The following is a 12,496-nucleotide window of genomic DNA, read 5'->3' on the forward strand; positions in this document are numbered from 1 at the left end:
AATTACATTCCAGATAACAACATCAGATAACATAAATCTTCAATTTAAAAATTTGCATTTCTATAGCGCCTTTCGCAACCACAAGATATCCCAAAGTGCTTTACAACCTATGAAGTGCTTTTGATGTGTAGTCACTGTTGTAATGTAGGAAAAGCAGCAGCCAATTTACACACAGCAAGATCCCAAACACAGCAATGTGATAATGAGCAGATGATGTGTTTTTAGTGATGTTGACTGAGGGATAAATATTGACCAGGACACCGGGGATAACTCCCCTGCTCTTCTTCAAAATAACGGCTGTGGGAACTTTTGCATCCACCTGAGAGGGGCAGACAGGGCCTCAGTTTAACATCTTGTTTGAAAGAAGCTTTCTGACAGTGCAGCACTCCCTCAGCGCTGGGACCAGGAATGTTGGATGTGATATTTTTCCTCAGGTCCCTGGACTGGGATTTGAACCCACAACCTTCTAACTCAGAGGTGAGAGAGCTGCCCACTGACCCACGGCTGACAATACAATGTTAGAAAGAGAAAGTTACCCTTTAAACTCCAGTGCCTAAATCTAATAATAAAAACCCCAGTATAAATAACATGGATTTGACTGACAAATGGGGCGTCATTCTCCGACCCCCCCCGCCGGGTCGGAGAATGGCCGTTGGCCGCCGTGAATCCCGCCCCCACCCCCGCCGAAGTCTCCGGTACCGGAGATTGGGCGGGGGCGGGAATCGGGCCGCGCCAGTTGGCGGGACTCCCCACTCAATTCTCCGGCCCGGATGGGCCGAAGTCCCGCCCAGAAATTGCCTGTCCCGCCGGCGTAAATCAAAGCTGGTATTTACCGGCGGGACCAGGCGACGTGGGCGGGCTCCGGGGTCCTGGGGGGGGGGGGGGCGCGGAGCGATCTGACCCCGGGGGGGTGCCCCCACGGTGGCCTGGCCCACGATCTGGGCCCACCGATCCGCGGGCGGGCCTGTGCCGTGGGGGCACTCTTTCCCTTCCGCCTCCACCACGGTCTCCACCATGACGGAGGAGGAAGTGACTCTCCCCACTGCGCATGCGCAGGAAACTGTCGGTGGCCGCTGACGCTCCCGCGCATGCGCCGCATTTCCGCGCCAGCTGGCGGGGCAACAAACGCCATTTCCGCCAGCTGGTGGGGCGGAAATCCCTCCGGCGCCGGCCTAGCCCCTCAATGTTGGGGCTCGGCCCCCAAAGATGCGGAGCATTCCGCACCTTTGGGCCGGCGCGATGCCCATCTGATTGGCGCCGTTTTGGGCGCCAGTCGGCGGACATCGCCCCGTTGGGGGAGAATTTCGCCCCTGGGTAGTGGCAAGTCTCAACTTCTCATTTGAGCCTCAGGCACCTTTCTGTCTCTGTTGCTCGTGTCAATGACAGCCAGGTGACGGAGCTGAGGGTTGAATTTAGCTGAGAATAACGAGGCCTGTGCCCCAGTTGGGAAACTGCCATGGGTGTTGCACAAATAGAGAGACAGGAAGGTGCTGGGGGACTGACTGGGAAATGGGCCTCCAACCAATTGTTATATCGGTCACTCAGAGCTAAAGAGAAACCCGTCTCTTTAACTACATATACAGGCTGCAATGAAATCTGTCCCTTTTAACCTGCACAAAAACAGGAGGCTCAGATTCACAGGCTTCAAGGGGAATCCATTCGGCCCATCTTGCACCTGCTATCTCTTTGAAAAGTCTCTCTGATTCTTCCAACTGCTCTGCTCTTTCCCCACAGCCCTGCAAATTCTTCCATTTCAAGTATTTACCCTTTGGAAAAATACTATTGAATCTGCATTCAGGCCGATCAGAACAACTCACTGTGTCAAAAAATAAAATAAAATCTCATTTCCCCCTCTGGCTCCTTTGCCAATTACCTCAGAGGGACTCACTTTCTGTTAAAGAGCCTGTCAACCCCTCTCACCCACTTTCCCTAAAGTGCATCAATCTCATCACGAAAAGTCCAGAAAAATCAAATATTTTTCCTGATAAAAGTTTATTAATAAAACAGAACATGGTAAAAATAAAACTGAAAATTACTTGAGCATCTAAGACAACCAGAGTAAAAGGATGTTCACAATGTTCTGGACCCATCACTGCTGCCTCACGGCGCTGAAGACCCGGGGACAATCCCAGCCCCAGATCACTGTCCATATTTGGTATACATTCTCCCCGTGTATACATGGGTCTCACCCCAGCGACCCAAAGATGTGCAGGCTAGATGGATAGGCCACGCTAAATTGCCCCTTAATTGGAAAATAAATTGGGTACTCTAAATTTATGAAAAATAGGTCCACAAGCACCTTCCGCCTGCTGCCATTAGAATTCACCACCTTGCTCTCAGGCTCACATTTCTGTCCTCGGCCTGCTGCAAATGTTCCGGAGAAGCCCAACACAAGCTGGACCAACAGCCCCTCATCTTCCCATGAGGCACTTTACAGCCTTCTGGACTCAACATTGAATTCAACAACTTCACACCCTGAACTCTCTCCTCCATTTTGATTGTTTTTTTGCCGAGTGTCAGTCTGCATCTTGTTTTCATGTTTTTTGCTTCCAGACAGAGCTGTCCTTTATTCTGCCATTAACACTTACTCTGGACCAATGCTTTGTTTCTTTACCACAACCATTACCTCTCCCTTTGCCTTTTGTTCCAGGACATTTTTGTCATTTAATCTCACCCACCCTCTAACCAATCCCTGACTTTCCCTTTTGTTCTACCTGACCCTCCCCCTTTCTCACCAGCATCAAATTCATCACATTTCTCCCTCTCTTTAGTTCTGAAGTAGAGTTACATTGGACGTGAAACATTAACTCTGTTTCTCGCTCCACAGATGCTGCCAGACCTGCTGTGTTTTCCCAGTTCATTCTGTATTTATTTTAGATCTACCTGTAGTGGGGGGGGGGGGGGGAACATTTATTTACTATCCCGGATAAAATAAATGTTCTGCATCAGCTTTTGTGGATCATTTCAGTGGAAATGTGCTCTCCCAGGCTGAAAGAGCATCAGCCCACTGGGAGCAAAGTCGAGACCGGCCAGTCCAGCAGAAAGAAACCCTCCGACCCTCCCACTTCACCAAGTGTCAGAATAAACATGGTTCAGTCCTGGATGTGATTAAGAGCAGCAATAAGAGCAGAATTCAACCCCTGTCATCACCTGTGGAATCGCCGGTGTCTCACAAGGCTGGATGACTGAGTGAATCCCTTCCCACACTCAGGGCAGGTAAATGGCCTCTCCCCGGTGTGAACTCGCTGGTGTACTCGCAATGTGGATGACTTTCTAAACCTCTTTGTGCAGTGGGAGCAGCTGAACGGTCTCGCCTCAGTGTGAATGCGCTGGTGTTCCATCAATCCCAGAGTGCTTTTGAAACCACTCCCACAGTTTGAGCATTTAAAGGGTCTCTCATTGATGTGCATCACATTGTGTTGCAGCAGGCCAAATAACTGAGCGAATCGTTAGCCACACACGGAGCAGATGAACGGTCTCTCGCCGGTGTGAACCTGCTGGTGTTCCCGCAGTTTGGATGATGTTCTAGGCTAGGCTGGTTTAGCACACTGGGCTAAATCGCTGGCTTTGAAAGCAGACCAAGGCAGGCCAGCAGCACGGTCAATTCCCGTACCAGCCTCCCCGAACAGGCGGCGGAATGTGGCGACTAGGGGCTTTCACAGTAACTTCATTTGAAGCCTACTTGTGACAATAAGCGATTTTCATTTCATGTTCTAAACCTCTTTGTGCAGTGAGAGCAGATGAATGGTCTCTCCCCGGTGTGAACTCGCTGGTGTTCCCGCAGTTTGGATGATGTTCGAAATCTCTTTGTGCAGTGAGAGCAGCTGAACTGTCTCTCCTCAGTGTGAATGTGCTGGTGACCGGACATCAGTTCCTGAGAGCTTTTGAACCCATTCCCACAGTCAGAGCATTTAAAGGGTCTCTCATTGGAATAATCTAGCTGTAAATAGATAACATAGTTACAGTACTATTTTACAAGACTAGAATAATCAAAGTACTTTATTCCAGGACCATCAATAATATATTAATAATGTAGACTAAATACTCCCAAAACAGCGAAGACCCCACATGAGGATCTCAAACACGCTGAAAAGGTAGACATGCCCTCGTGGAACCCCGGGGTCCGACCGGATTGTGAACATTACAATACATTACTACAGCAAGTGACCCAGTACCGATCCCATCGGAACACCATTGAACAGTCTTGCAGTGACAAAAACAACCTTCGACCATCACCCTCTGCCTCTAAGCCAGTTTTAGATCCAAATTGCTCTGGACTCTTACCTTCTTGACCATTCTTCCATGTGAGACCTTGTCAACAGCCTTACTGAAGTCCATGTCGGTTGCATCAACTGCACGGCCTTCACCTACACACCTAGTCACATCATCAAAAAAGTAAAATAAAATTTGAAAGACACGATCTCCTGCTGACAAACCACTCTGACTATCTTTTGTTGAAATAAATTTAGAGTACCCAATTCATTTTTTCCAATTAAGGGGCAATTTAGCCTGGCCAATCCACCTACCCTGCACATCTTTTGGGTTTTGGGGGCGAAGCCCACGCAAATATGGGGAGAATGTGCAAACGCCACACGGACAGTGACCCAGAGCCGGGATCGAACCTGGGACCTCTGCACCGTGAGACAGCAGTGCTAACCCACTGCACCACCGTGCGACCCGACCATTCTGACCATCCTTGATTAATCCTTGCCTCTCCATGTGGAGATTAATTCGGTCCCTCAGAATTGTTTCCAACAGTTTCCTGACCACTGAAGTTAGACTCACTGACCTGTAATTCAATGTTTTTTCCCCACTTCCCTTTTTCAATAATGGAACCACATTATCTCTCCTCCAGTCATCCGGCACCGCTCCTGTGACCAGAGAAGATTTGAAAATTATTGTTTAAAATTATTATCCTCTGCAATCTCCATCCTTTCGTCCCACAGCAGTCCGGGATACATGTCATCTGGGCCTGGGGATTTAAACAAGTCAACAATGGAACACCAGAATGAGGAAATAAATGGAAAGAGGGAGAAAAGAAAGAGTTTTACTCACAGATGTTGAGGACAGGAGGGAGTTTCAGTCTGGGTGCAGCTCAATCTTCACTCAGACAGAGGAGCAGCTTTGCTGGGCAGACAGTGGAGGAAACTCGTGCAGCCATTGACACAAAACCCAGATTCTGATTGGCTACAGGACCTCGCCTTCCGGTGCTCCGCGAATTCCCATTGGTCAATCTCCCTGATGTAGACAAAGAGAGCCCCCCCCCCCCCGTGGGAGAGGGCGTGGTTTATCGGGCCAGCGGCGCTGAGCTGGTGTCCAATCCGCAGTGAGTTGTTTCTGTGACCAACGCTACTGCTCCCAATGGGATACTGTGTGCTGGGAACGCCCTCTGCGGCACTGTGACGTCACAATGGAGACCTGCCCCCACCCATTGTTCCCCTCCCCCTCTTCGATATTTCCAGGCAACCGGCTGACGGCTTCGGCCAGAGCGATAAGCAGCTCGGTGATCTCCCCCTCCCCGGGACTGCGCATGTTCAAGAGAGAGGAGCAGCTGGGCATGTACGGGGGAGGGCCCGCCCCCTGACCTTTATGCAGAGGTATCGATCAATCGGAAACCCAGAGTCCCGGAAGGAGTCTGCTCCTCCAGCCAATCAGAGCGCGGACTTTGTGTGGATGAAGATTGAGCTTCACACAGACTGAAACCTCCTCCTGTCTCCAACATCTGTGAGTAAAACACTTTCTTTTCTCCCCCTTTCCATTTCTTTTCTCATTCTCACCTTCAATTGGTCACTTGCAGAAACTGAAGGGAAAGGAAGTGAATCCAGGGAGGGTGCAGACTCTGGAAAGCTTGGCCCAGGTCTCTCTCTCTCAAAGACATTGACATCCTTTGCTCCCTCAGCTTGACACATTTATTTGTCTGGTTAAAAGGATGGTCTCTTTCCCAATGTTCACAATTAAAGGGCTCCTTTCCCCAGGAGATGGCTGACATTTAAGGGACAGTAAATTAATATCAGACAGAGAAATGTTCAGTGTTAAATGGTACAGATTAGATATATTATTGATGGTTCTGTAATAAAGTACATTTATTGTCATTTCTAGTTGTGTAATATTGTCCTGTAGCTGTGTTATATATTTCCAGTCATCTCTTCCCTCAGAGGGTTATTAGTCTCTGGAATTCTTTTCCACAGAAACCAGTGGAGTCTGAGGGTCATTGAATATATTTACGGATGAGTTGGACACTGTGAACTGGCAGGAAAATGAGGAGAAAGCGAAAATGAAGAGGGATTTCTTCACTTGAGGATGTGGTGAAGCTTTGAATTCTCTACCCCAGAGGATTGTGGAGCCTCAGTCATCAAGTATTTTCAGGACAGAAACAAAAACAGAATGCAATGGATAATCTCAGCAGTCCGACAGCATCTGTGAACAAAGAACAAACACAGAACAAAGAAATGTACAGCACAGGAACAGGCCCTTCGGCCCTCCAAGCCCGTTCCGACCATGCTGCCTGACTAAACTACAATCTTCTACGCTTCCTGGGTCCGTATCCCTCTATTCCCATCCTACTCATGTATTTGTCAAGATGCCCCTTAAATGTCACTATCGTCCCTGCTTCCACCACTACCCTCTGTGTAAAAAACGTGCCACGTACATCTACTCTAAACCTTGCCCCTCTCACCTTAAACCTATGCCCCCTAGTAATTGACCCCTCTACCCTGGGGAAAAGCCTCTGACTATCCACTCTGTCTATGCCCCTCATAATTTTGTAGACGTAGGTGACGTATCGTGGGAACCGTCGTTCCAGTGAGAACAAACCGAGTTTATTCAACCGCTCCTCATAGCTAATGCCCTCCATACCAGGCAACATTCTGGTAAATCTCTTCTGCACCCTCTCTAAAGCCTCCACATCCTTCTGGTAGTGTGGCGACCAGAATTGAACACTATACTCCAAGTGTGGCCTAACTAAGGTTCTATACAGCTGCAACATGACTTGCCAATTCTTATACTCAATGCCCCGGCCAATGAAGGCAAGCATGCCTTCTTGACTACCTTCTCCACCTGTGTTGTCCCTTTCAGTGACCTGTGGACCTGTACTCCTAGATCTCTCTGACTTTCAATACTCTTGAGGGTTCTACCATTCACTGTATATTCCCTACCTGCATTAGACCTTCCAAAATGCATTACCTCACATTTGTCCGGATTAAACTCCATCTGCCATCTCTCCGCCCAAGTCTTCAAACAATCTAAATCCTGCTGTATCCTCTGACAGTCCTCATCGCTATCTGCAATTCCACCAACCTTTGTGTCGTCTGCAAACTTACAAATCAGACCAATTAAATTTTCCTCCAAAACATTTATATATACTACAAACAGCAAAGGTCCCAGCACTGATCCCTGCGGAACACCACTGGTCACAGCCCTCCAATTAGAAAAGCATCCTTCCATTGCTACTCTCTGCCTTCTATGACCTAGCCAGTTCTGTATCCACCTTGCCAGCTCACCCCTGATCCCGCGGGACTTCACCTTTTGAACTAGTCTACCATGAAGGACCTTGTCAAAGGCCTTACTGAAGTCCATATAGATAACATCCACTGCCCTACCTGCATCAATCATCTTTGTGACCTCCTCGAAAAACTCTATCAAGTTAGTGAGACACAACCTCCCCTTCACAAAACCATGCTGCCTCTCACTAATACATCCATTTGCTTCCAAATGGGAGTAGATCCTGTCTCGAAGAATTCTCTCCAGTAATTTCCCTACCATTGAAGTAAGGCTCACCGGCCTGTAGTTCCGTGGATTATCCTTGCTACCCTTCTTAAACAGAGGAACAACATTGGCTATTCTCCAGTCCTCCGGGACATCACCTGAAGACAGTGAGGATCCAAAGATTTCTGTCAAGGCCTCAGCAATTTCCTCTCCAGCCCCCTTCAGTATTCTGGGGTAGATCCCATCAAGCCCTGGGGACTTATCTACCTTAATATTTTTTAAGACGCCCAACACCTCGTCTTTTTGGATCTCAATGTGACCCAGGCCATCTACACCCCCTTCTCCAGACTCAACATCTACCAATTCCTTCTCTTTGGTGAATACTGATGCAAAGTATTCCTTTAGTACCTCGCCCATTTCCTCTGGCTCCACACATAGATTCCCTTGCCTATCCTTCAGTGGGCCAACCCTTTCCCTGGCTACCCTCTTTGCTTTTTATGTACGTGTAAAAAGCCTTGGGATTTTCCTTAACCCTATTTGCCAATGACTTTTCGTGACCCCTTCTAGCCCTCCTGACTCCTTGCTTAAGTTCCTTTCTACTTTCCTTATATTCCACACAGGCTTCGTCTGTTCCCAGCCTTTTAGCCCTGACAAATGCCTCCTTTTTCTTTTTGACGAGGCCTACAATATCTCTCGTTATCCAAGGTTCCCGAAAATTGCCGTATTTATCCTTCTTCCTCACAGGAACATGCCGGTCCTGAATTCCTTTCAACTGACACTTGAAAGCCTCCCACATGTCAGATGTTGATTTGCCCTCAAAAATCCGCCCCCAATCTAGGTTCTTCAGTTCCCGCCTAATATTGTTATAATTAGCCTTCCCCCAATTTAGCACATTCACCCTAGGACCACTCTTATCCTTGTCCACCAGCACTTTAAAACTTACTGAATTGTGGTCACTGTTCCCGAAATGCTCCCCTACTGAAACTTCTACCACCTGGCCGGGCTCATTCCCCAATACCAGGTCCAGTACCGCCCCTTCCCTAGTTGGACTATCTACATATTGTTTTGAGAAGCCCTCCTGAGAGAAGGGAGCTAATGTTTCGAGTCTGGGTGAATCCTTGTCAAAGCTTTGACAAAGAGTCATCCATACTCGAAACGTTAGCTCCCTTCTCTCTCCACAGAAGCTGTCAGACCTGCTGAGATTGTCCAGTATTTTCTGTTTTTGTTTCAGATTCCAGCATCCGCAGTAATTTGCTTTTATTTTCATGACCAAGATTGATGGGTTTCTAATATTTAAGATATCAAGGTGTATGGAGGATAATGTGGGACGATCGTGCTGAGGTCGATCAGCCAATGGGCTCATTGAATGCCTAAATGTCCCTCTTATGGACTGACCTCATTAACACTACACCCCTGTATGGTTCTCCCGATGCCAGTGTTATGTAGTTACATTGTGTACCTTGTGTTGCCCTATTATGTATTTCTTTTCAATTACTTAATTATCTGTTGAGCTGCCCGCAGAAAAATACTTTTCACTGTACCTCTTTACATGTGACAATAAACAAATTCCAATGGGCCGACTGCAGCTCCTATTTGTTATGGTCTCTGTGTCCAGGACAGGAAGCAGTGAGCAGGGATCTGTCAATCAGCCTGAATCAGCACCTTCAGGAGAATTTGGAGGGTGAATATTAGATACAGCAGAGTGAGAATGGATGGAGAGTGTGTGGGATGGAGATTTACAGGTTTGGGGGAATGAGAGAGGAAACAATGTTCCATAGAAACTAGAATGGTCTGTTTTGAATTGCTATCCTGTACTGATAGTGATGTCTTTTCCAGTTTGTTTTTACAGGATATTAGAAGAGGAAGAATTACAGACAGAAATCTCCAATGTCACGTCCGGATGTGATCGAGCCACTCAATTCATCGCAACCTGAATATCAACAGCCTTTTAATCACGAAGGAAAAACATTCCCAGTTTGACAGCTCCAAAATATTTTAAACAGTATTGTGACTGAGACACACACACACACACACCTGAGTGAGAGTGTTCCACTGTACTGACTGTGGAAAGAACTTTTAAACAGCCTAAAATATCATCACACCATTGACAGCAGGGGGAGACCACAGAGACCGTGCTCTGTGTGCAATCGAGGCTCCAGCTGATTGTCCAACTTGGAGAGACAGAAAGAGACACAAAACATGGAGAAACCGTGGAAATGTGGGGACTGTGGGAAGGGATACAGAGCCCCATCCGTGCTGGAAGCTCATCGACGCGTTCACACTGGGGAGAGGCCGTTCACCTGCTCTGTGTGTGGAAAGGGATTCAGTGATTCATCCACCCTGCAGAAACATAAGCGAGTTCACACTGGGGAGAGGCCGTTCCCGTGCTCTCAGTGTGAGAAGGAATTCAGAGATTCGTCCCACCTGTTGACACACCAGCGAGTTCACACTGGGGAGAGGCCGTTCACCTGCTCTCAGTGTGGGAAGGGATTTGGTGAATTATCCAACCTGCAGACACACCAGCGAGTTCACACTGGGGAGAAACCATTCACCTGCTCTCAGTGTGGGAAGGGATTCAGTATTTCATCCACCCTTCAGGTACACCAACGGGTCCACACTGGGGAGAAGCCGTTTGCCTGCTCTGAATGTGGGAAAGGATTCAGTGATCCATCCCACCTGCGGAGACACCGGCGGGTTCACACAGGCGAGAGGCGATTCACCTGCCTTGAATGTGGGAAGGCATTCAGTGATTCATCCACACTGCGGAGACACCGGCGAATTCATACTGGAGAGGGGCTGTGCATCTGCTCTCTGTGTGGGAAGGGATTTCGTAATTCATCACACCTATTGAAACACCAACAAATTGACATGTGATTACAAGGTTGGATTCTGCTGTTTTGTTTCCACTCTCAAAGACATCCAGGACTATATTTTGCTCATTCTGTCAGTTGGTCAATGGGGAGGGTTGGAAGGTTTCTTTCTGCTGGACTGGCCGTCCTCACGACTTTGCCACCTGGGGGCTGATGCTCTTTGAGCCTTGTTGTGAATACCTGGTTCAAATTTCACAAGGATCACGGATTGAAAAGGTTTTGGAAGTTAAAAGATATTTAGTTTGCATATCTGTTTGAAAACACCCAAAGCATGCCACATTGCCATGAACATGGGTCATGGTACAACATGGTTCTTTTGTTTACTTTATCTGGGTGTTCCTCGCAGAACGAAACTGTCAAGGTATTAGGGGCAAGTTGTCTGTGGTAGATTGGGAACTTGCAATTGCTAGTGTTTACGGAATTATTATATATTGACATCAAATATAGATTCCTTTAAGGAACAAAAATCCAACAGGAAAAGTGATGCAACTGTGGCTAACAACAAAAGTTAAAGGTACTAGTAGACCAATGGAAGAGGCTCATAAAGTGGCCAAAATTGTAGCAAACCTGAGGAGTGGGAACTTGTTTTAGAATTCAGCAAAGGAGGACCAAGAAACTGATAAAGAGAAAATAGAATATGAGAGCAAACTGGTGAGAAACATAAAAACCGACTGGAAAAGCTCCTATCGGAATGTGAAAAGGAAAAGATTAGCAAAGACCTATGTGGGTCCATTCCAGGCAGAGACAGGAGAGTTTATAATGGGGAATAAGGAAATGGCAGAGAAACTAAACAATGTGTGTCTGTCTTCACGGAGGAAGATACAGAAATTATCACCAAAACACGAGAGAACCAAGGGACCAGTGAGCACGAGGGACTGAAAGAGATTAGTATCAGTGAAAAAACAGTACTGGAGAAATTAATGTGGTTGAAAGTTAATAAATCCCCAAATGCTGCTGCTCTACATCCCAGAGTGTTGAAAGAGGCGGCTGTAGAGATAGTGGATACATTGGTGATCACCTTTCAAAATTCTATAGATTCTGGAATGATTCCTGCAGATTGGAAGGTGGTAAATGTAACCCCAATATTTAAGGAGGGAGAGAGAAAACGGGGAACCACAGACCCATTAGCCTGACATCAGCTGGAGGGAAAATGCTACAATCTATGATAAAGGATGTGATAACATACAAATTAGGAGCAGGAGTCGGCCACTTGGCCCCTCGAGCTTGCTCCACCATTCGATACGTTCCCGGCTGATCTGATTGTAACCTCAACTCCACATTCCCGCCACCCTCTGATAACCTTTCACCCCCTTGCTTATCTAGAATCTATCCAGCTCTGCCTTCAAAATATTCAGAGACTCTGCTTCCACCGCCCTTTGAGGAAGAGAGTTCCAAAGACTCACAAACCTCTGAGAGAAAGAAGTTCTCCTCTACCTTCAATGGGCAAGTTATTACTTTTAAAGTGACTCCAATTACTAGATTCTCCCACAAGAGGAAACATCCTTTCCACATCCACCCTGTCGAGGCCCCTCAGGATCTTATGCGGTTCAATCAAGTCACCTAAACTCCATCGGACACCAGCCCAGCCTGTCCAATCATTCCTCATAGAGTGATAGAATATTCCAGAATGGAACGTGGTCCTTTGGCCATCTCGTCTGCACTGACCATCAAACCTCGTATACTATGGCGTTTCAAGTGCTCATCTAAATACTTATTAGAGGTTGTGAGGGTTCCCGCCTCTACTACCCTTTCAGGCAGTGAGTTCCAAATTTCAATCACCCTCTGGGTGAAAGGTTTTTCCTCATCTCCTGCCCATTAATCTATGGCCTCTGGTTATTGACCCCTCCACTCAGGTGAAAAGTATCTTCCTATGCACTCTATCTACGTCCCTCATAATTTTATACGTCTCAATCAAGTCCCTC

At 47.3% G+C, this 12,496-nt stretch overlaps 1 protein-coding gene and 1 long non-coding RNA gene across 3 annotated transcripts in view; one reads left to right on the forward strand and one right to left on the reverse strand.

Moving 5' to 3' along the window:
- Positions 1 to 1,975: 1,975 nt before the first annotated feature.
- LOC140422546 (uncharacterized) lies at positions 1,976 to 5,182 on the reverse strand. 2 transcript variants are annotated; one of them, XR_011947511.1, is made up of 4 exons: positions 5,056 to 5,182; positions 4,790 to 4,871; positions 4,285 to 4,375; positions 1,976 to 3,940 (listed from the first exon to the last, which is right to left on the reverse strand). It is a non-coding gene; the product is annotated as an uncharacterized lncRNA (long non-coding RNA). The 2 variants fall into 2 exon arrangements; XR_011947512.1 differs by having other exon boundaries at positions 4,790 to 4,972; positions 5,056 to 5,172.
- A 225-nt stretch (positions 5,183 to 5,407) lies between these two features.
- The window catches only part of LOC140422543 (uncharacterized), a 39,588-nt gene continuing 32,499 nt past the window's right edge, over positions 5,408 to 12,496 (forward strand). Inside the window, exons 1-2 of the mRNA XM_072507568.1 lie at positions 5,408 to 5,724; positions 9,541 to 10,574. Of these exons, the coding sequence (XP_072363669.1) occupies positions 9,904 to 10,574 (671 nt within the window). The 5' untranslated portion in view covers positions 5,408 to 5,724; positions 9,541 to 9,903. The remainder of the gene's footprint in view (positions 5,725 to 9,540; positions 10,575 to 12,496) is intronic.

Source organism: Scyliorhinus torazame, chromosome 5, assembly GCF_047496885.1.
Source record: "Scyliorhinus torazame isolate Kashiwa2021f chromosome 5, sScyTor2.1, whole genome shotgun sequence".
Lineage (NCBI taxonomy): Eukaryota > Metazoa > Chordata > Chondrichthyes > Carcharhiniformes > Scyliorhinidae > Scyliorhinus > Scyliorhinus torazame.